Below are 25,536 nucleotides of genomic sequence, written 5' to 3'. Positions count from 1 at the left end.
AAGGCGTACGAGACGGGATTGGGGGTGGGAGGTGGGTCAGTGGGGACAACATGTCCCTTAGAGGGGCGAGGCGTAGCCCAGTGGTAAAGCGCTCGCTTGATGCGCGGTCGGTTTGGGATCGATCCCCGTTAGTGGGTCCATTGCGCTATTTCTCGCTCCAGCCAGTGCACCACGACTGGTACACCAAAGGCCGTGGTATGTGCTATCCTGTCTATGGGATGGTGCATATAAAATATCCTTTGCTGCAAATCGAAAAGAGTAGTCTATGAAGTGGCGACAGCGGGTTTCCTCTCTCAATATCTGTATGGTCCTCAACCAAATGCCCGACGCCATATAACCGTAAATAAAATGTGTTGAGTGCGGCGTTAAATAAAACATTTCCTTCCTTAGTGTTGAAGGAAACCCTCTATTCGGTCAAACTGTGCCAACCTGAGACCGTTTCACCATGTATTTCCATCGTTCTGTTAATTCGATCAAACTGTGCCAACCTGAGACCGTTTCACCATGTATTTCCATCGTTCTGTTAATTCGGTCAAACTGTGCCAACCTGAGACCTTTTCACCATGTATTTCCATCATTCTGTTAATTCGGGCAAACTGTGCCAACCTGAGACCTTTTCACCATGTATTTCCATCATTCTGTTAATTCGGGCAAACTGTGCCAACCTGAGACCTTTGCACCATGTATTTCCATCATTCTGTTAATTTGGTCAAACTGTGCCAACCTGAGACCTTTTCACCATGTATTTCCATCATTATGTTAATTCGGGCAAACTGTGCCAACCTGAGACCTTTTCACCATGTATTTCCATCATTATGTTAATTCGGGCAAACTGTACCAACCTGAGACCTTTTCACCATGTATTTCCATCATTCTGTTAATTCGGGAAAACTGTGCCAACCTGAGACCTTTTCACCATGTATTTCCATCATTCTGTTAATTCGGGCAAAATCAGCCTACCCTATCCCCTTACAAAATGTATATATATATATATATATATATATAGAGAGAGAGAGAGAGAGAGAGAGAGAGAGAGAGAGAGAGAGAGAGAGAGAGAGGGAGACAGAGAGAGAGAGGGGGGGGGGTGATAGATAGTGGGAGTGAGAGAGACCGAGAGATGTATATAAAGAGAGGTGAATGACAGAGAAAAGAGAGGTGAATGACAGAGAAAAGAGAGAAAGAGACGGAGAGAAAGCAATTAGCATACAATCAGAAAAGTCATGCTCAGACTGAGTCCTGAAGTGTCATATAATTAATGCACATTATTATATCCCTATATTCATTCAGTCTTAGACGCCAATTAAACATCGCCTGTGCCACTTCATACGACAACACATATGTGTCCAGAACACAAAGTTCAGTTACCACCAGTCTCTAGTGACCTTTTAGCTTTTCCACATCGCTGTTATACAACACGTTATCTGACTTTATCGCGACCAAAGAGTGTCCTCAATCCAGCGATTACAGACGACACTGACTCGGTGTCGCTCCATCACAAACCTGAGCACAGAAATAGACTGGGATCAAGGCAGGACATCACCGCGAGAAAACCGGTGCATTGATTCTCGCATCGTGTAATAATACTGTTTTATTTACTTCAAGTTATTGATTGTCACTTGAACAAGCTTGCAGCTGTGATCGCTCGCTTGTTTTATATTATTTACTTTTAAAAACAAAATTAATCAAAATCTAGGGAGATATGGCTTTGGAGGAAATAAAGAAGAAGTTTGGTGGGAAATGGAAATTGGACAGGAGCGAAAATTTTGAAGATTTTTTGAAGGAAGTTGGTAAGTAGTGAAGTCGAGTATCCTCAAGCCATAACTGCCTATTATTACCTTTGTTATATAAACAGGATAGGGCTGGATGACACTCAAGCTAGTGATTTAAAGAGGAGACTGTGGAGTTTATTGCTCATTGCTAAGATATTTAAGAATCACATGGCATTTTAATTACTATAATTACATATTAAATGCATTATCTTATTTATAACATCAGTGTCTGTAATCTTTAATGTAGGCCTATTTTTTTTTTTTATCGTCCTTATGTTTGTAGTAACTCGAGCTTTATTTTATTTCCAAATATATATTTTCTTTCGTACGTGCGAAGTTATTGGGGGGTAAAATATAATTTGAGCTACTACAAATATTAAGACGATTAGAAAAACATTAAGTATAGAGATACTGATGTTCTAAGGAAGAAATTTTATTTGATATTTACTTTGATTCGTTAAAATAAATAGGCGCTATTAGTTGGAAATATCTGAAATAGGCAGCAAACTGAGGGAAGTCTCCAGTGGCGGATCCCGAAAATTCATTTAGGGGATCCCCAATGACATGAGGCAGAATGCCAAAGGAAATTTGGGGGAGGTTTGGAGGGAGATCGTAATTATTCTTTTTTAATACTACATTATAAAATTATAACTATCGCAAACGTTAAGGGGCGGGCCCCTGCCCCCTAGATCGGCCTCTGGTCTCTTTAAAATTACCCTTCTCTTTACTGGAGGAAGGTATGGATGCATTTCTGATATTACTTTTTTTTTTAAATATTACTTTTTTTTTCTTTCGTATTTTGATCCAATTGTCAACCGACTGGTATATCAAAAGCCGTGATATTTGCTGTCCTTTTACAAATGACGCAATGAAGGGTGCTTGGACGATGGGTTTTAAAGTGCGTCATTTTGACAACAAATAAGCTGATTTTGTAACATGACCAGTCATTGTTTTCGAGAGATCTACAGATGATCCTGGTGGTATCGTAAGCTAGACGCTGTTAGGGTTCTGATAAGCTAAAGTTCGTATGTGCTGTCCTGTCTATGTATCTGAGCGATCGTTGCTGCTAATCGTCAAAAGAGCAGCAGGTGCCCACTTTCTAGACCAAGTATCACAAAAGATACCTTGCTTTTCCTGTGGAGGGGAGGGGACGGGCGAATCCCCCCATCCCCAAATGATTTGCTGGGTTTAGTATTTCAGTAATACTAGTCTTGTAGTTTGAAGCGTATAAGCGATACAGCACAATGAACGTGATACGTGCATTATTGTTTTTCCCCTTGAAGCTGTTCCAAAATGTAAGGGATGTCGTTAAATAAAACAACTTTTAAACTTACCCCCCCCCCCCCCGTCTCTCTCTCGCAAATGACTGTTTCCATCATTATATCTGTGTCTGCCTCTCTCTCGCTCTCTGTCTGTCTCTCTCTCTCTCTCTCTCTCTCTCTCTCTCTCTCTCTCTCTCTCTCTCTCTCTGTCTGTCTGTCTCTCTGTCTCTCTCTCTCTCTCTCTCTCTCTCTCTCTCTCTCTCTCTCTCTCTCTCTCTCTCTCTCTCTCTCTCTCTCTCTCTCTCTCTCTCTGGACCATGAGTTGAAATAGCCATATGTTAGACACCAAATAGCCATAGATTTAAATATGCCGAGGTGTCGTAACAGAATTTAATAGTCGTTTACTTTGCTTCTCTTTTTTTTAAAATCCTACCCTATCCTTTGTTTTCCTTCCTAACCTGTTTTGTTTTATTTCGAAAGACATGCGTGTTTTACAAAAATGTGTCCTATCAAAAGAAAGCGTTTCGTATAGACAAACAATGAGATCACGTCCATAATTATACAAGAATGAAACCATGAAACCTGCTGGGTGAATTAAATGAGTCATAAACGCCGCAGGACATAAACCTGTTATAATATTTTGTTTCAGTTATTTGGAAGTCTATAATAAAAGCAATTTCCCTATTTTATTTCGTGCTGATATCTAACTAAGGTTCAAGCACGCTGTTCTAGACACATCTCTTCTGGGCAGGAGTTTATATTCAGTTGTATTATACATGTGTATGTGTATGTGTATGTGTGTTGTGTATGTGTATTTGTGCCTTTTTGTCTCTGTCTGTCTCTCTTTATTTCTCTGTGTATGTGTGCGTACGTGCGTATATACATACATACATACATACATACATATATATATATATATATATGTATATGTATATGTGTGTGTGTGTGTGTGTGTGTGTGTGTGTGTGTGTGTGTGTGTGTGTGTGTGTGTGTGTGTGTGTGTGCTTGTTCATAAAAGTCACAAAATTAATAGTCATGTTGATCCCGTCGTGACTACCATACTTAAGGGGTGCCTGTATTAGTAACTGCAACACTAAGATAGAGCATAAGAGGAAAGCCTCGTAACTCCAACCGATTAATAATGTTTTCAAAATTAAATACACTTTGCCACTATGGCAGTACCTAACCTAACATAACTGGGTACACAGTGAAAACGACAGTGAAAACAACCAGGGCACAGTAATATATAGTCTTCTCCAGATAGACAAAAATGGCATTTTTAAATTAAAGGGACATATTTTTGTTATTTTCTGCCATCCCTGCCCATACCCCCTGCTGCTCCCTTCCCGCTGCAATGCTCCCTCTTTTTCGTCAATTTGCTACGCCCCTCATCTTATGCGAGGGAAATTACCCTAAACGTACTTAACAACAATAATACATGTATCCATTGACTGCTAAATACTTGTATGGTAAACGATTATACATATCTATTTAAATTAAACGTAATGTGACACTCAGACGTGCGTGTCATACATGTTGATTTTATTCATAAGATAAACGAGAAAAATTACTTAACAAAGTCTCGGGTTGTTACAGTCACAATGATTTTAGTGCATGGTTCAGTTTGTTATAAAGATTCGGGTGGGATTTTAGTGCATGGTTCAGTTTGTTATAAAGGTTCGTGTGGGATTTTAGTGCATGGTTCAGTTTGTTATAAAGGTTCGGGTGGGATTTTAGCGGAGAAATACTCGAAAGTCCATGGGCCTTAACATACGTTTAACTTCAAGTTCAAGTTCTAGTTATATAACTAAATAAGCTTCATAATAAAAAAAACACCCAGAAAATTATAATAAATACATATTTACAATATCTGATAGCACTATCTAAAAACACATCTATGCATGAAAAATCAATACTTGTCTAAAATAAACGAAATAAACCATACATATATGCATGATAAATAATTACGTGGGTAGTAATAAAGAAGATTTAAATATAAACACATCACGTGTGTAAGGAAATTAAAGACACACATACATATAACTAAACACAAATAAATAGGTAAAATAAAATTTTAAAAAATAACAATAATAAAATCATAATAAAAATAAATAAACAAATAAAATAAAATAAAAATAAAATAATAAACAAAATATATATACTTTATAACACGTTGTATCATCCTAAGATATCACTGTTTGTATATTCAATGTACATGTATTTGATCTTCCTAGTAACTTAAATTTAATTTTATTTTAAATTTATTTTTATTCGTAATTACGTCGAGGGAAATCCAGTTTGGGCTAGTACAAACATTAAGACGATCAGAAACGCTATATTTATATATATATATTGATATTTTAAACAAGGACATGTATTTAATGTTGGGTGTTTTATTGTTTTTAAAACCTACTCTATTGTCTTTGCTCCTTCGAATTCCATCTTATATCTTCCAGATTTGGCATCATCTCCTCTCTTTTAACTTCTTTTGTTGTCAACAGCCTAGGGGCTTGTCTTGTATGCACTTAAGGTCATCTTAGGGCTAAGATCGCTTCGTGAAACGGGGCCCTGAGGGGTAGGGGAGGGCACCTCCCCCCCCCCCCCCCCCCCCCCCTCCTAGTGCCTAGTGCTGGAGCGAAACGTCAAATTCTGGCAAAATGTGTAACCTGAGACCTTTTTACCATGTATTTCGATCATTCTACCTTCAAACTTAGTTGTAATCCATGCAAAAATGTATAGTGGTTCGTTTGCAACTCTATAGAGCTGTTTGGTAGTAATGCTAATATGAATAAAATTAATGTTATCCAGATTCGGGCATTTTCCTTTAATTTGGGCAAAACGCAGCCTCCACCCCCTCCCCTGTAAAAATGGGAGCCCGTACGCCTATGAGAACTGCTATTGTAAAAGAAGTACTTGAACCACCTACTCCACTTCACTATTACTGGCAATCATTAGTTAGCTTCATTAGTAAGACGGGCTTTATTAGCGGCAGAGGACGAGGTTGCCATGTGGGTGCAGGGAAGTCAATATGTCATATTTTGATTGTTCAAAAGGCTCTGTTAGCCGAATACATATCATAATGGCAGCAAACCCACGGCCGTCTCATTAAAATTGACGCCGAGACTGCCATGGTGCCTAAACAAGATATACTTGACGATATCCGCTGGTAGCGAAAGTATCGAATTTATCAAATCAACACGTGTTTTTCATTGGTATAGTTACGTAATACTTATAGTACGGGGCTTCGATATTCGAGATTTTGGTACAGTGCGGGCGCACAACGCGATGCACAGAAAACGAACGTATAAAAGATACTGGTTTAAAATCACTGTCAATGTTAAATAAGTTTGTTAAAGTTTGCTTTGTTTAAGTTAACTACACCACTAGAGCACATTGATTTATTATTAATGGAGTATTAGATTTGGTAATTTTGACAATTTCTTCAGAGGAAACCCAGTACATTTTTCACCATTACTAGTAAGGGATCTTTTATATGCATTTTCCCACAAAGAGGACAGCACATATCACCTCATTTGATATACCAGTCGTTACTGCCATTGATAACCATGCAAATTATTCTTGAGGTAACCGTTTTTCGCGTTCCGCGCCGGCGCCCGCATCGCGCCAAAAACAACACACGTGGAAAACGACCCTAAGACACTTAGGCTGGGCGGAGCAGGGGGCGGGCCTGGTGTGTGTGTGTGTGTGCTCTACCCCCATTAATTCTGAATCAAAAATATTATTGGTAGTAAATCTTAAAGCATACCACGAACACCCCCGTAGAAACTTGTGGGGTTTGTGCCCTCGATGTGGTGGGTGCAGGGAAGTCAATATGTCATGTTTTGGCTGTTCAAAAGGCTCTATTTGTTGAGAACATGTTATAATGGCAGAAAATCGAAGACTGTCTCATTAAAAATGACAACGAGACTTTCATAGTACATCAACCAGATATACTTGACGATATCCGCTGGTAGCGAAAGTATCGAATCTATTAAATCAACACGTGTTTTTCATTAGTATAGTAACGTTATACTTATAGTACGGGGCTGCGATATTGTAACCTTAATGATTAGTGAGAGAGAAGTCGGTGTAATGGACACATGGTGCTGTTTTCCATCTGCGCGGTTTTTGGCGCAGTGCGAGCGCGGAAAGCGGAGCGCGGTAAACGGATGCATAAAACGTGCTCATATGAAATCACTGCTAATGATAAAGAAGTTTACTAAAGTTTGCTTTGTTTAACGTCATGACTAGAGTGCATTGATTTATATATATATATACTACTAAAAATTTGCTAGGGATAACTATTTAGGGTGGTATTATATTTTTCGGCATGGGTATGACACAAAAACTAAAAATGGTATATATTCTAGGAAATGTTTATTTCCTGAATTTCATGGCTGTATACCAAATTTGAACAATAGGTAACACACGTTCTGTCATCAAAGAAGCAGACCCCCAAAAATGGAGGTTTCAGAATGTTACTCCAAGTCATGAAAATGTCCCAAACAGTTCAATTACCAGCAGCAACAACTGTCAGTAGCTTGTGTGTGACCCACGTGATGCAATCACAGCCTGGCAATGGCGTCTCGTGCTTCCAATGAGTCTCTGGATGGCTGCCATCTCAAGATTATTCTACTCTTCGGTGAGGGCATTTCCCAGTTCCACGAGAGTTGTTGGTTGGACCGGATGTCGCGAAATCGCCACCTGTAGCATGTTTCAAACAATCTCGATCGGGTTCAGATCAAATGAGCGTGCTGGCCATTCCATACGGACGATGGTCTCCTGCTGGAGGTAGTCCTCAACCACCCTGGCACGATGAGGTCGAGCGTTGTCGTTCATGAGGATGAACTGGATGGAGCCTCCACCATAGTGGTCATGTTCGGATATGTTGGCATCTTGAAATCGCTCCCCACGTCTTCTTCACACTCGAGCACGTCGATCTGTAAAGTCAAGACAGTACCTTGACTCATCGGTGAAGAGTACAGGATCCCACTCGTTATCAGTGAAGTTGACATGATCTTGTGCCCAGTCCAGACGTGCCTGTTTGTGAAGTTGGGTCAAGGGAATGCGAATGCATGCTCTCCTAGACCGAAGACCACTCTGCCGAAGACGATTACGAACTGTTTGCGTTGACATGTTAACGCCAACATCATTCCTCAACTCATTTCGTAGAGTAGTCGCATTCACGAAGGGATGACGTCTGGCCTGCACCACAAGAAATCGGTCCTTTCTTGGCGTGGTTGCTCGTTGTCGACCACCAGCATGGCGCTGGGTAGCTGAGCCATACGTCTGGAAGCGATTCCATGCTCTGCTTATCACACTTTGGCTCACACCAAAGACGTTGGCAACCCTACGCTGTGAAGACCCACATTCCAGCATGCCCATGGCTCTGGCCAGTTCTTCGGTTGTCAACCGACGACGTTGACGTTAAGGAGGCATTGAGGACCTCAAATGCGGTAAAAATGTTCAATAACATGTGTACGACGACGCTGTCTCAGCAAGCCAGTACAGAGGCTGTCAAGTTGCACGTGCATACCGTGACCTCAAAGGCGCATGGTGATCACTCAAGCGTGTGATTGAGGCCCATTTAGTGTAAATAGATATATTTGAATATGGGGTCAGTGAATAATTTTATCCTATAAAAATGGTATGATCCTTAGCAAATTTTGAGTAGTATATATGTATATGTATATGTATACAGAGAGAGAGAGAGAGAGAGAGAGAGAGAGAGAGAGAGAGAGAGAGAGAGAGAGAGAGAGAGAGAGAGAGAGAGAGAGAGAGAGAGAGAGTTAGTTAAAGGTTTTTTTAATGACACCACTAAAGTACATTGATTTATTAATCATAGGCTATTGGATGTCAAACAATTTGTAATTTTTACATATAGTCTTAGAAAGGAAACCCGCTACATTTTTCCATCAGTAGCAAGGGATCTTTTATATGCACCATCCCATAGACAGGATATCACATACCACGGCCTTTGATATACTAGCCGTGGTGCACTGACAAGAGAGAGAGAGAGAGAGAGAGAGAGAGAGAGAGAGAGAGAGAGAGAGAGAGAGAGAGAGAGAGAGCCGCAAACGGAAAACGGCACTAAGACACTTCTCCTCCAAGCCGTTAAAACTCATCCGGTGTTGAGTTAAAGTCTGTTTTGTTTAACGACACCACTAGAGCACATTGCTTTAATAATCATCGGCTATTGGATGTCAACATCCGGTGTTGAAATGCGAACCCAGTATCTTTCAATCTTAAAGTGGATGACATTGACTTAAGCACTAAACCGCCGAGCTATTTTAATCTGTGCATGCAGATATCCCCCGAGACCACAGCACATCATCATCGCCGCTACAGGGATTTGACACATGTAGTACGACGAATACGCGACCTCTGTGGTGATATTTAAAGACACGATAGTCATAGTCAAGCATCGCTATTCTCGTATATAGATTAGATGTGATATCGTAACTCTTGACTTTTGTCAGTCTTGTCGGTCAAGAAGAGTGGTCGAGGTTACGTTATCGTACTGTATTTATAGTCCATTTATTGTATTTATAGTCCATCTACTGTATTTATAGTCCATTTGTGTGAAAAAGGGTACCGATGAATTGGCATGTAATTTTATATAATAAATAATGTTAAAATCCATGTATCCATACATCTATGCATCTATCCATCCTTGCATGCATGCATGCATGCATGCATCCATCCAACAATCCATCCATCTGTCCATCGATCCATGCATTCACTATCTGTGCATGCATCTTTCTATCTCTCCATCGTTTCATGCATACATTCATACGTCCATTCATCCATCCATACACTATCTTTGCATCCAACCATCCATTATTCATGTATCCACCCATGCATGTTTGCATCCATCCATCCATCCATCCATCCATCCATCCATTTATCCTTTCGTCCGTCCTGTCCATCCATCCATCCATCCATCATCCATCCATCCATCCTTTGATCCGTTCGTTCGTCCGTTCGTTCTATCCGTCCATCCGTTACTACCCAAGCATGCATCGATGTACGGAAAGGATGAGGGAGACATATGAGAATGGCGGGCAAACTCTTTTATTTATTGCAATGAGAGCTACGCATAAAGTATCTACACATCTAATACCACTGTAATCACAGTTAAGCCGACAGATGCATTTCACTCCTATCGAAATATAACAGACAATATGTTATATGTACACACTCGCACACACAGCAGTTGTTTATTTTAACACCGCCATACCAGCAATGTACCTGTGACTCAATCTCTCCAAGACTTGTCGCCCTGGGGCAAAACACGCATAATCAACGCCACAACAGCAACTGGCTTCTCTATCTACCCCCCCCCCCCCCCCCCCCCCCCTCTCTCTCTCTCTCTCTCTCACCATGACAACCCATCTTGCCTTCTCTCTTCCATCCATTTTATCTAAGCTCATTAGCAAGAGCTATATCCAGGAACGTGATCAATATCATTCGTTTATCTCCTTACAAATAATCAATATGCTGGTATGGCAACGTGTATTAAAAAAATACCAAAACGCAGGAAGGTCTTTACGTACTAGTATCTTATTAAAGAGCTAAACAATCGGAGAATGTCCGTTATTCGTGCAATGCACAAACAAGCGAATATGTAATAAAGATGGTAATGTTACTAACGGGTTTATATCCAAATAAAGCTCAAGCACGCTGTTTTGGGTTGCTTACTCGTGTGTAGAATCTATTGAATAAAGAAACCCGCAGCTGGTATGCTTTCCGAGTAATAACATGATCTTATTACGGAGTTAAGCAGACTTAAAATCGTCCATTATCCTTAAAAATGCGCAGATTTTTTTGTTAAAAATAATTCTAATCCTTTAGCACAAAATTTGACTCATGCCAACATGTACTCGAAGAAAAAAAAAAAAAAAATAAAAAAATAAAATAAAAAAATCACATAATATATTGCATGAAACTTGCAAAACAGACGTGACGTAGCCCAGAGGCAAAGCACTCGCCCAATGCGCGGTCGGTCTGGGATCGATCCCGGTGGACTCATTTGGCTATTTCGCGTTCGAGTCAGTGCATCACGACTGGTATATAGCAAAAGCCGTAGTATGTGCTAGTCTATTTTGTGGGATGGTGGATATAAAAAAAATACTTTGCTACTAATGGAAAAAATATAGCACTATATGTCAGAATTACCAAATGTTTAACTTCCAATAGCCGATGAATCAATGCGCTCAAGTCGTATCACACGTTAAACAAAACAAACATTAACTTTATAAGTGCAATACCTACCTTATTTCTTAAAGACAATAGATCATGACTGTAATGGTCAACTAGTCTAATAATTATAGCCAAGTTAAATTAAAGCTTCCTGACATAGGACAGCGATAGGTCACTGTGATCTTTTTGAGGACCAAAGATGATTAGATTTCTTATTACGGAGCTAGGCAGACTTGAAATCGTCCATTAACTGTATAGTGCCCAGATTAATTGTACATTATTGAATGATGTAATTTGTCCCCGGCACGTAACGACGTTACAACGCTGCCCGGTATGTCTGTGCTGTGCTACTAGAACACATATTAGGGAGTTTGTATGAGAGAAGAAACCCACTGCAGCAAAATCAGCCTACGTTTAGATGGTGATATTCCAGCACACGCGGCTGTTAATGGCCCAGCTCGCTGTGCAGTGCATGGATATCGTCTGTCAGAGTACCATGAACGATGGAACCAAAAGTTAAAGTTTGTTTGGTTTAACGATACCACTAGAGCCCATTTATTTATTAATCATCGGCTATTGGATGTTAAACAATTGGTAATTTTGACATATAAGTCTTAAAGAGGAAACCCGCTACACTTTACCATTAGTAACAAGGGATCTTTTATATGCACCATCCCACAGACAGGATAGCACATACTACGGCCTTTGATATACCAGTTGTAGTGCACTGACTGGAACGAGAAATAGCCCAATGGGCTCACCGACAGGGATCGATCCCAAACCGACCGCGTTCGTGGATCTCGTCTGACAAAGTACCATGGACGATGGGAGTTTGTTTTGTTTACGATATTCCTTGTTTAGCCATTATAGGTATACTAACTAAAGAAAGAAAGAAATGTTTTATTTAACGACGCACTCAACACATTTTATATACGGTTATATGGCGTCAGACATATGGTTAAGGACCACACAGATTTTGAGAGGAAACCCGCTGTCGCCACTACATGGGCTACTCTTCCGATTAGCAGCAAGGGATCTTTTATTTGCGCTTCCCACAGGCGGGATAGCACAAACCATGGCCTACCACGACGCCACCGAGGCCGGTTTGTATACTAACTAATACGAGTTTATCCAAAACACAACAATATCCCTAACAAATGTTTGCATACATTATGCATCTTAAACAATTATTTATTTTTTAGCAGCTTTCAAATTATTAAACTTTTCGCAAATCAGTGACTTTTCTAAAATAATTAAAGTTACAGTTACAGTTTGTTTTGTTTAACGACATCACTAGAGCACATTGATTTATTAATCATCAGCTACTGGATGTCAACCATTAATAATTTTGACAGAGGAAACCTGATACATCGTTTCAATTAGTAACAACGGATCTGTTATATGCACCATCCCATATATAGCACATACCAGGGCCTTTGATACACCAGTCGTAGTACACTGGCTGGAACGAGACATAGCCCAATGGGTCCATCGACGGGGATCGACCCTAGACCGACCGCACACAGACGAGCGCTTTACCACTGGGCTACGCCCCTCCCATTTACTGTTAATAATCTAGCTCGCTGTGCTGTGTGCGCCTCTCGTCTGCCACGGTACCATGAACGATGGAATCCGCTGGCTGCATGTAGAATTTTTTTCAAGTTAACAGTAAAACGAACTTTTCCCATTTCTGCTCATGTACGTCGAGCAATATAGGTCGCATTGTACGAAAGACGGAAGTTTCGCACGGAATAAAAACAGCCTCGGCTCTGATTGGTTGTAACATGTGACACTGATTATTTGATTATTCATACAAATTCATTGCCACAACAATAAATACACTTTTATTTGTTGCTCTGTTGTTATGCAGTGTGCATAAAAGGTTGAAACCAGTGCAGGAAAGTTCTAATGGTCGATTATAACCGATGGATGATAGAAATCCGTAATCGATTGTGTGGGAAAATGTTAGCTGATGTAAACATATTGAGGTTGGCATTTGTTTTCATGTGTACATATAGACAAAATTATATTAAACAGTTATTAAAGGCATAATTTGCCACTTGTAGGGTCTAAAAGTTAAATCCTTTCCGCGCACCCCCCCCCCCCCCCCCCCCCCCACCACCGCAAAAGATAGTGGTTTGCAGGGAATCGACTATAATAAAAATAAAAAACCCAAAGTATATACTGACAGGATTCGAACCTAAGAAACCGATTCGCATTACACTTCATAGGTCTTCAGCATACGTCACCCCTGCGCGTGCTATAACCTCACCGTGGTGCAGGGGTGTAACATTCTCTTTGAGAATGGCCAATACAGCACAAATCCCCTTGTTTTCTTCGGGATACAATTGAAATTTTGAATAAAAGTCAGTATCTATCTGTGATATTTGTATTTTTGCACAGTTCTTTACAATGTTTTTATTTAAATCTTGAATTTTTATATTGATGTTAATCATCACTTTATTTGTTTTGCATTACCATAGTTTGACACCCAATAGCTGATGTATTTTTCGTGCTGGGGTGTCGTTAAACATTCAGCATACGTCACAGAAAATGGCCGCCTAATTCGCGGACAATGCATAGTGTGGATTTTTTGCTCTTTACTTAATGAACTACGCTGACGTTGCACAAATCATTAGTAGATGAAACACCCTCATACCGTTAGATTTATGTTTTGAAAATGTTGTCATTAAATACATCATTATTTCCGAATTCTTTGATCTACGTTTGTAGTTGTGCGAGCGTGGCAGACCGTTTCCGTTAAAACTGTGTCTGAACTCAAGATCGAAGTGTGTGTGTGTCAGTATCAGGCAATGCCGGTGTCCGTGAAACAATTTCAACATGCATAACGCTAATATACTCAACAGTATTAATTAAGGTCAGGAGATATTTTCGATATTTTTCTAAATAGGGGCCTATATAGCACACAATGTATTTGTTTTTGGTGTTACAAAGCAAATACAGCTTGTATTTTTGCATATAACTTCCTTTCGCTCATTAGGTGTATTTATCAGCCAATACTAGATACATATTCTATTTATAAATGTAAAGGGACTGTACTGAGTTTGCAGCCATTGTAAGACGTGTCTGACTAACAACATTTTCGATGACTAACGCTAGGCTCTGACTATCCACTGATACAACGAAGTTGGCCAACTCGACAGTAATTTCCCCACCTGCCAACTTACGATGGGTGCGCCCAGACTAGCAACAGGACAGTCGTAGAAGTCGTGAGAGCAGACAGTTGGCCAACTTTGTCATGGAAGTTGGTAGTTTGAGACTAGCATACAACTACATATTAACTACATTTTCTTATTTAGAATACAGTACAGTGTGTGTATGTGTATCCAATGTTTTTGCTGCATGTGCTTATGCTTGTAGAAGTCAGCTTAGATCCGCCACTGTATGTATATTGTTTTAGTTCGTACTAAATTATTGGAAGGTAAAATCCGCTTTGGGTTATTACAAACATTAGGATGACAACAAACACTTGATTATTCAGACACTGATATTCAAAACAAGGGAATAACTTTTATATGTAATTTTAGCCATTAAAAAGGCTCTGTTACAATGGGGGCGGGATGTAGCCTACTGGAAAAGTGTTAGCTTGATGCGCGGTCGGTTTGGGATCGATCCTCGTCGGTGAGCCCATTGGGCTATTTCTCGTTCTAGCCAGTGCACTACGACTGGTATATCAAAGGCCGTGGTATGTGCTACCCTGTCTGTGGGATGGTGCATATAAAAGATCCCTTGCTGTTAATCTGAAAGAGTAGCCCATTGCGTGGCGGCAGCGGGTTTCCTCTCTCATTACCTGAGTGGTCCTTAAACCATACGTCTGACGCCATATTACCGTAATTAAAATGTGTTGAGTGTGTCGTTAAAACATTCCTTGAGTTCTCGCTCGAGGTGCTTGCGTCGCAGGATCGAACTATTTTTTTTTTCTCTCGTTCAAGCCAGTGCACCACAATTGAACAAATGCCGTGGTATGTGTTTTCCGGTCTGTGGGAAAGTGCATATAAAAGATCAATTGCTGTACTACGAGTCAGAATTACCAAATGTTTGACATCCATTAGCCGATGATTAATTAATCAATGTGCTCCAGTGGTGTCGTTAAACAAAACAAACTCACAATATTACAATGGCAGCAAACTCAGGACTGTCCCTTTAATGGGAAGTTTATGTTCATGTGATTTAATGTTTTGTTTCTTTCTTCAGGTGCCAATGTAGTCATGAGGAAATTAGCAGCCACGTCATCGCCGGAAATGACGATATCGGTGGAAGGAGACGTAATAAAAATAGTTATAAAAAGTTTGGTCATGACGAGAGAAGAAAACATCAAACTAGGAGAGGAATACGAATCCGAAATGCGGGGAGTCAAGCTGTCTGTAAGTCTGTCACGAGCATAGCCATGTAGGGGGACACTTTATAGGCAGAGAATGGGGTGAAATAACGTGCTCTAAAAAGTTTTAGGGTGCTATGATTTCTACATAAATGATATATATAGCACAACATAACAAAAGTTAGAAAAACCAATCACAACTTATTATTCTATCTCATACTTCATGAATCTGTATATTAACTACATATATGCACTTAGCAAACAGTTAAACCATCTTATGCAATAACAACTACCAACGATCACAACGTGTCAGATATCAATTCTAATAAAAATAAAAACCCCCAAAACAAATCCAAACCCCAGTAGATGCCAATGAAAAAACCCTATAACTATACTCACCCCTCCCCAAAAACAACAACAACAAAAGAAACACAACCACAAAAATACCACACCCAAGCCCACAAAACAAGAACAAAAACCCAACAACCAACCACCACCACCAAATTTTAACTATAGTGTACAACACCTTTCAATCTCCGTATGTACACAAATGTCAACCGGATCTGGTGGTGACACATTAAATACAACCGCAATTAACCGAAGAAATTGGTTTGAAATGAAAACCCAAATTGACTTCAGAGAAAATGTTAACTGCGGCCCTGACCTATGCTAATTGCTACTAAATTAGTTGCCAGATGATAGACGGGACAAAAATAAAATTGGTGTATGTGTGTTGAAATTAGTCACACGTCTGCAGTTGGATTTGAGTACGATGTTGGAGACAACACACGATATATTTCGTTATAAAATACAGTTCAGTCGTCTTTTTTCAGGCACATCTTTGATAATTTCAGAATTGTTTGGGTTTTTTGTTTGTTTTTTGTTGGCGCCTCTTTGGATCGTTAATAAACCTTACATGCCTTTACTTGACAATTATTTATTACAAAATAGTTTTTCCAAAGTACACGTCGCAAAAACGCTTGACGCCCACTGTGATCATTTCCAGAGACCATGCACCCTAGCCTGTTTTTGAATCTGGTTAAAATCTGATCATACTGTCCAATTCGCTTTGGTGATCTGACATGACCCAACGCCATTTCCTGTCCAATTACATTTGAACCCGAATACAGTAACGTTTGTACTACTACTACTACAGCTGCTTTTGTCTGCGATCTTCTGAAAGGTAATCTGAACCCAAAGCACTCCCAAAGCAAAGTGACAATCAAATTTAATTTTAGTTCCGTTAAAACACCCTTTTCCCATATTAAAAAAGTGTGTGTATTTAAAGCTGCAATCTGGAGAGTATTTTAATTATTTAACCATTTAGAATACACCCCAACCATTGCCCTACAACTGGTATATCAAAAGCCGTGGTATGTGCTATCCTGTCTGTGGGATGGTGCATATAAAAGATCCCTTGCTGCTAATCGAAAAAAGAGTAGCCCATGAAGTGGCGACAGCAGGTTTCCTTTCTCAATATCTCTGTGGTCCTCAACAGTACGTCCGACGCCCTTTAACCGTAAATAAAATGTGTTGAGGGCGTCGTTAAATAAAACATTTCCTTCCTGGTCAATGTGCTCCAGTGGTGTCGTTAAACAAAATAATTTTTTTAACGTATCATGGTATCCGGTCCAACTGCATATGATGGTCGGAGCAAAAATCCAGACATACCCCTTAATGAAGGTGTGGTTTTCATTATCTGTAGAATGTGATGGTGTATGAAGACATACCCCTCAATGAAGGTGTGGTTTTCATTATCTGTAGAATGTGATAGTGTATGAAGACATACCCCTGAATGAAGGTGTGGTTTTCATTATCTGTAGAATGTGATGGTGTATGAAGACATACCCCTTAATGAAGGTGTGGTTTTCATTATCTGTAGAATGTGATGGTGTATGAAGACATACCCCTCAATGAAGGTGTGGTTTTCATTATCTGTAGACCGGCCTCGGTGGCGTCGTGGTAAGCCATCGGTCTACAGGCTGGTAGGTACTGAGTTCGGATCCCAGTTGAGGCATGGGATTTTTAATCCAGATACCGACTCCAAACTCTGAGTGAGTACTCCGCAAGGCTCAATGGGTAGGTGTAAACCACTTGCACCGACCAGTGATCCATAACTGGTTCAACAAAGGCCATGGTTTGTGCTATCCTGCCTGTGGGAAGCGCAAATAAAAGATCCCTTGCTGCTAATCGGAAGAGTAGCCCATGAAGTGGCGACAGCGGGTTTCCTCTCAAAATCTGTGTGGTCCTTAACCATATGTCTGACGCCATATAGCCGTAAATAAAATGTGTTGAGTGCGTCGTTAAATAAAACATTTCTTTCTTTCTTTCATTATCTGTAGAATGTGATTGTGTATGAAGACATACCCCTTAATGAAGGTGTGGTTTTAATTATCTGTAGAATGTGATGGTGTATGAAGACATACCCCTCAATGAAGGTGTGGTTTTCATTATCTGTAGAATGTGATGGTGTATGAAGACATACCCCTCAATGAAGGTGTGGTTTTCATTATCTGTAGAATGTGATGGTGTATGAAGACATACCCCTCAATGAAGGTGTGGTTTTCATTATCTGTAGAATGTGATGGTGTATGAAGACATACCCCTCAATGAAGGTGTGGTTTTCATTATCTGTAGACCGGCCTCGGTGGCGTCGTGGTAAGCCATCGGTCTACAGGCTGGTAGGTACTGAGTTCGGATCCCAGTCGAGGCATGGGATTTTTAATCCAGATACCGACTCCAAACCCTGAGTGAGTACTCCGCAAGGCTCAATGGGTAGGTGTAAACCACTTGCACCGACCAGTGATCCATAACTGGTTCAACAAAGGCCATGGTTTGTGCTATCCTGCCTGTGGGAAGTGCAAATAAAAGATCCCTTGCTGCTAATCGGAAGAGTAGCCCATGAAGTGGCGACAGCGGGTTTCCTCTCAAAATCTGTGTGGTCCTTAACCATATGTCTGACGCCATATAACCGTAAATAAAATGTGTTGAGTGCGTCGTTAAATAAAACATTTCTTTCTTTCTTTCATTATCTGTAGAATGTGATAGTGTATGAAGACATACCCCTCAATGAAGGTGTGGTTTTCATTATCTGTAGAATGTGATGGTGTATGAAGACATAACCCTCAATGAAGGTGTGGTTTTCATTATCTGTAGAATGTGATGGTGTATGAAGACGGGAAGCTAAAGATCAAGTCGGACCCAATCACGTCGGGATACAAGGCCCAGCAGTTAGACCGAGATGTTGTAGACGGGGAGTTAGTTCAGGTCAGTGTTTACAAGTCTTCGCGCCCACTAAACGTTCAGGTACGCCTAACATGGACTCAGGATCTAACTACTGACCAGGACACTGCTGGACAGACAAGGTCATCGTGGTTTCCAGGATTTACCAGGCCTGTAGGAACGATATCTAAAGGGAGGGGGGGGGGGGCACAAGCTGTGGTGAGGAGGACACAGTCTCTATTGCGTGTGGGGGTAGGGCACAAGTCAGATTTTTATATGTATTTATATAGAGTAGAGCAAAAAATCGTACATCTAGTCTTCAAGTGGGGGTGGAGTGCCATCCAGCTTCCCTGTTTCTAGGGACCTGTTTAATGTGGTTTTTGTGTGTGAATTTGTTTTTACCTACTGCAGTTTTATTGCGATAGGAAAATGCTTTCTTGTGGCAGTTTTGAGCCTTCCTACTGCAATTTTAAACTCGTAATTTTTCCAACAAATAAACATAACTTAAACAAGGCAAACAATATCCCCCAACTGACGGCAATATATTGTATCCAGCAGAGAGAAAAAAAATGCCAGTGGTAAGACACTAGACTTACGTTAACTTACAGTGCACCTACGGCAAAAAAAAATGTAATTTTTTTTTTAACATTATAAAATTAATTCGGTAAATAGACTGTCTGTTAAACTGGGCTTGGAATGTTAATAACAAATTAATACTTTCAACAGAAACACAAACTAATGTACGGAAAAGCATTAGGGCCAAGCGAAAAAAAAAAAATTTTGTTTTTGTTTTTTCGAGTTGTTAACTAGAAATTTCATATAGTAACTCGAAATTTCAAGTTACTATCTCGAAATTTCTTGATATTATCTCGATATTTCAAGACAGTATCTCGAAATTTCAAGAAGTTAACTTGAAATTTCAAGTTACTATCTCAAAATTTCGTGATATCTCGATATTTTAAGATAGTATCACGAAATTTCGAAATAGTAACTTGAAATTTCGAGTTAGTACGAGTATCTCAAAATTTCTAGTTAACAACTCGTAAAAAACTCAAACGTTTTTTTTTTGCGCTTGGCCCTAATGCTCTTCCGTACTAATGTGATTCAAATAAATAATTTTAAATAAATGTGTGTGAGGGGTGGGGGTGGGGGTGGGGGTGTTGTTGTTGGGTGTGTGTGTGTGTGGGGGGGGGGGGTTGCGTTTCTTTTGTTGTTCTGTATATTTAAAAATTAGACTAATAAAAGTGATGGATATGAATACAATAATACAATTTTTCTGAAGAATAATCTTATAATGATTTTTTATTTCTATTTTCCAGGTTATAAAATGTGGCGATGTAGTGTGCACGAGAATATTCAAGAAAATAGAGTGATTTAATCTGCCTGGTTTTCCATTTGACCTTGCGAGCCAGTGTTTTAGTGACACGAAACAGTACTGAAAAAGGCTTCCAACTGAAAGACTGTCGCGTTGTATATGTTTTAGAAACCAGGGTTTCAGGCTACGCAATATTTTAGAATGTTCGTGTACACGCATATATCAACGTGTGTAGGGCCTATATGTTTTAAACCATTATATTTTAGAATGTCCGTGTACACGCATATATGTTTTAAACCATTATATTATAGAATGTCCGTGTAAACGCATATATGTTTTAAACCATTATATTATAGAATGTTCGTGTACACGCATATATCTACTGTGTAGGGCCTATACGTTTTAAACCATTATATTTTAGAATGTTCGTGTACGCGCATATATCTTTTAAACCATCATATTATAGAATGTTCGTGTACACGCATATATCTACTATGTAGGGCCTATACGTTTTAAACCATTATATCATAAAATGTCCGTGTACACGCATATTATGATCTTCTAAGTAGGGCCTATGTTTTAAACCATTATATCATAGAATGTCCGTGTACACGCATATTATTATCTACTAAGTAGGGCCTATATGTTTTAACCCATTATATCATAGAATGTTCGTGTACACGCATATTATGATCTATATCGTAGGGGCTATGTTTTAAACCATCATATTATAGAATGTTCGTGTACACGCATATTATGATCTTCTAAGTAGGGCCTATGTTTTAAACCATTATATCATGGAATGTCTGTGTACACGCATATTATGATCTTCTAAGTAGGGCCTATGTTTTAAACCATCATATTATAGAATGTCCGTGTACACGCATATTATGATCTACTAAGTAGGGCCTATGTTTTAAACCATCATATTATAGAATGTCCGTGTACACGCATATTTTCGTGTATTTGTATTAAATCATTATAGTCGCAAGGCTTACACAAATCTCGTCTGTTTGATGTTTTATTTTATTTGTTCATTTATTGTCATGTCTTTACTCAAATACAGGGCAGTAGCTAACGGTCAGTTGTCACCTCCACATACCACCATACGAAAAGCGCTTTTGTAGGTTTAAAGTGAATATTTTGTCTAGCTGGACTCCCCCTCCGCCTGTTACCGACAACGGTCGGGCTGCTGGTGCTCCCTTGCACCTGCCAGTGCAGGCGGTCCCTCCTTCCCACCCCACCTTTCCTGTCCAGGACAGAAAAGACGGCCGAGGTAGGCTCTTGTGCCCAGGACAGGCGTGCGCTACAACAGCTTGCTCTGAATGTGCACGTAAAGCCCTATGACCTGACCTGACCTGACCTACTACTACTGCCATGTCACACATTCTACTACCACCTAACATGGAATATTTGGATAAACAGGACAGCACATACCACGTTCTTTAATCCAATTATTATATTGCACCTCACCTGTGACCTATGTTGAATTAAAAATGCTAATATAATAGATAGAGAATAATACATTCATGTCCGTTAGATACCATTTATTTCACAAGTTGTTTTAAAATGTATCTAACGAGTGAAACCGAGTTTGATACGTTTTTAAACAACGAGTAGTGAGATAAATGGTATCTAACGGATACGAATGTACTATTATATTTCTTACATGCCGGTATATAAAAAACCCAGGTTTTAAGCAGATTTTAACATATTTTGCGATTAAAAGTTATTTACAGCCGTTGCACTTGTAAGTTGTAGCTAACGTACGCGTCACAGACGGGATTGTCAGGTTAACTATACGTCACAGTGTATTCTATTTCCACTGTGTTGTTTTTCATTGGATGCATGGCACTGGTGACCAGGGCCCCGTTCCACGAAGCGATCTTAGTGCTACGATCACCTTAAGTACATAAGGTAGCTATGCACCTAGGAGCAGTCAGTCGTATGTTTTGAAATTGTTAATACACGTACGTGTGTAAACAACCCATGTGTTATCAAAAATAACGCATGGTGTTCTCACCAACGGGTGTGTAACAAACTGAAATATACCCACACGAAATAGTGTACTTAACTCGTACAAAAGAGACGTGTTCAGGGGGGCGATCGCTCGCTGTCGCTTGCTAAACTGGTGTTAGCGCGTAACTTTAAGTCAATGTGATATGACAGAACACGATGGTACCAGTCAAATAGTTCGTGAGTGCTAGCCCCACTGAACACACATCAGATCAACCTATCCCTGTACAGATCTTAGAATCCTATTAATCAACGGTTAATAAACTTAACAACACAGCATTTCATCTCAAGTGATCATATATCCAATTAAGGTTCAAGAACGTTGTTCTGGGCACACATCTAAGGTGTCTGGACTGACTGGAGTTAAAGTTAAAGTTTGTTTTGCTTAACGACACCACTAAAGCACATTGATTTATTAATCATCGGCTGTTGGATTTCAAACATTTGGTCATTTTGACATATAATCTGAGAGAGGAAACCCGCTACATTTTCCCATCAGTAGCAAGTGATCTTTTATAGACACCATCCAACAGACATGATAGTACATACCACGGCCGTTGATATATCGATCGTGGTGCACTAGCTGAACGAGAAATAGCTTAATAGGCCCACTGACGGGGATCGATCCTAGACGACCGCGCCTTTCATTTTAACACCGTCTACTTTGATTTTGAAAACGACGTCATTAATGCTGTATTTTTACAAGATATAATTAAGATAGAGCCCAAATACCTGAGATTGAGTTTTGTAAGGTTATTACCTGTTATTTACCCAAAAAATAAGACAAACGGTTTTCCCATGTGACGGCTCATATATATATACTCTTCAAAAGAAGAAACGCAAAACCACATTGTCGTAACATTTGGAGAATTGATTTAATTATTGAATGGTGAGTCCGATAATTACCAAATGTTGCAGGATTGTTCACAATTCACTCTAGTCCATTGTGAGTAAGTGATAGGACACACCACCAAGGTCAAGGTCATCTGGAGTCAATACCGGGTGTGGCCTCCGCGTGTGTTGACAACTGCCTGGCACCGCCTGCCCATTGAAGCAACCAGAGTACGGATGACGTCCCGGGGGATGGTGGCCCACTCGGCATGCAAGGCTGCTGCCAGCTCGGGCAGGGTCTGGGGCTGTGGTTGTCGCTGTCGGAGGCGTCGGTCCAACTCGTCCCATAGATGCTCAATTGGGTTCAAATCCGGTGATATCGATGGCCAAGGAAGGACATTAATGTTGTTGTTCTGTAGGAAAGCCGTTGTGAGACGTGCTGTGTGAGGCCTGGCGTTGTCATGTTGGAACACTGCGTTGGCGTTGGCCATAACTGGAACGATGTGTGGCCGGAGGATCTGGTCAATGTAGCCCTGTGCATTCAGGTTGCCCTGCACGTGGACCAGGTCAGTTCTGCCAGTGTGTGAGATGGCTGCCCACACCATGACACTACCCCCGCCGAATCTGTCCACTTCCTGCACGCAGTTTGCCGCATAACGTTCACCACGACGCCTATACACGCGACATCTTCCATCATGACGTCGGAGCAGAAATCGGGACTCGTGACTGAACCACACCTGTCTCCATCGCAGTTGAGGCCATTGTCGATGAATCTGGCACCACTGCAGTCGGAGTCGACGGTGTTGTGGTGTTAAGATGACACCTCGAACTGGACGTCTGGCACGAATTCCTACCTCACGTAGGCGGTTCCGTACGGTCTGGTCGGATATCCTGCGCAAACCTGGTATTGCTGCGGCTGTGGAGGTGGCAGTAGTCAATCGTTCCCGAAGGTGGCGTACCCGGATGTAGCGGTCCTGCAAGGGGGTAGTGACCCGTGGTCGACCGGATCTAGGGAGGTCACGTGTTGATCCATGTTGCTGGTAACGGTACCACAGTCTGGAGATGGTGCTTGGGGACACATGGAATGCCCTGGCAGCGGCCGTTCTGGATTCGCCTGCGTCTAGTCGGCCGATGGCATTGTTTCTCTGCGGTTCACTGAGACGTGGCATGTCCTGGATTGTCAACTGTCGGCCAGATACATCGGCCAGGCAAGCGAACACCCTGCACTTTTATACTGTCGGTGTTCATGTTGCACGTGCAGACAACGCACGTGCAGTGGTGACATGGTTTGCATGTGGCTGCGTTTTTGCGAATATTCACATTTTGGAACTTTATTGTACAGTAGCTGCGTTTTATCGAATGTAACCGTGGGAATGTGTTTGGGACATGCAATGACCTTATATTCACAAAGCATGAACCGGTAGGAAACATAAAATCGGAGTTATAACCCATTTGTACCCTTTTGCGTTTCTTTTTTTGAAGAGTATATATATATATATATATGACCAAGAGTCGCAAACTTTGGGTGATGGGGCAGGCTCCTGGGGGGGGGGGGGGGGGGCTTAAATCCGCCACTGTTATTGGTGTACTGCCTGGGTGTGTTGATACTCTTCTTAAATCAGTTTTATTAGTAAACGTTAACATTATCGGCAATACATTGTAACACGCAATACTGAAATGTCCCGCTGCACTATATAAAAAAAAGCATGTGTCAACTCCGAGTGGCTCTGACTAATGGGCGGATCAGGAGATATGCAGCTCGGAACATGATGAAATATAGATTATCCGAGACACATTTTCAAGGCAATTTAGTGTTGTATGAATTTTAAAGAAAAAAAAAAAGAAGAAAAAAAGTCAATGAAAAGGTCGCTTCAAACGGACCTGGGGAAGGGGTGGGGGAGCGGGGTCATGGGACCCACTGCATCCACCAGTGAATAAGGTTACCGTTAAGGGGCGGATTCAGGAGTTTGTAAAGGGAGGGTCACAATATTATAAATACGGTAAGTGTCGGAGTAAAAAAAACACACCCCAAAACAACCCCAACATATTCTTTTAAATCAATATTTATATAGGGGCGGGACGTAGCCCAGTGGTAAAGCGGTAAAGCGTTCGCTTGATGCGCGGTCGGTCTAGGATCGATCCGCGTCGGTGGACCCATTGGGCTATTTCTCGTTCCAGCCAGTGCTCCACAACTGGTGTAACAAAGGCCGTGGTATGTACTATCCTGTCTGTGTGATGGTGCATATAAAAGATCCCTTGCTGCTAATAGAAAAAAGTAGTCTATGAAGTGGCGACCGCGGGTTTTTTCTCTCAATATCTGTGTGGTCCTTAACCATATGTCTGACGCCATATAACCGTAAATATAATGTGTTGAGTGCGTCGTTAAATAAAACATTTCCTTCCATTTTGAGATCGGCTTTCATCTGCCCCCTGCCACTCGCCCCTTCCCAGCTTCCAACGCCTATGATGAAGACGTCAATAAAGATGCTAATGGTTATGAATCATTTCTAAAACTAGAAATAATATCACCAACTCATGTAAAGTGTGCTGTCGCGGAATAATGAAGAAAAAAAGTTTGTT

At 40.7% G+C, this 25,536-nt stretch overlaps 1 protein-coding gene across 1 annotated transcript; it reads left to right on the top strand.

Annotated features, from left to right (window-relative positions):
* Positions 1–1,422: 1,422 nt before the first annotated feature.
* LOC121368893 (sodium/calcium exchanger regulatory protein 1-like) lies at positions 1,423–21,112 on the top strand. The gene is made up of 4 exons (XM_041493650.1): positions 1,423–1,787; positions 15,449–15,618; positions 18,729–18,839; positions 20,114–21,112. The coding sequence occupies exons 1-4, from the start codon at positions 1,700–1,702 to the stop codon at positions 20,165–20,167; spliced, it is 423 nt and encodes a 140-aa protein (XP_041349584.1). The 5' UTR covers positions 1,423–1,699; the 3' UTR covers positions 20,168–21,112.
* Positions 21,113–25,536: the final 4,424 nt, after the last annotated feature.

This window comes from Gigantopelta aegis, chromosome 3 (genome assembly GCF_016097555.1).
Source record: "Gigantopelta aegis isolate Gae_Host chromosome 3, Gae_host_genome, whole genome shotgun sequence".
In the NCBI taxonomy this organism is placed as follows: Eukaryota; Metazoa; Mollusca; class Gastropoda; order Neomphalida; family Peltospiridae; genus Gigantopelta; species Gigantopelta aegis.
This window is presented reverse-complemented; position numbering and strand designations above follow the sequence as displayed.

What these genes read in the sequence shown, in the direction of transcription:
- LOC121368893 (XM_041493650.1), top strand. Translation starts at nt 1,700, where the DNA reads ATGGCTTTGGAGGAAATAAAGAAGAAGTTTGGTGGGAAATGGAAATTG. An exon ending in AGATTTTTTGAAGGAAGTTG is followed by an intron (nt 1,788 to 15,448) that starts GTAAGTAGTGAA and finishes TTCTTTCTTCAG; the next exon opens with GTGCCAATGTAGTCATGAGG. An exon ending in TGCGGGGAGTCAAGCTGTCT is followed by an intron (nt 15,619 to 18,728) that starts GTAAGTCTGTCA and finishes CATTATCTGTAG; the next exon opens with AATGTGATGGTGTATGAAGA.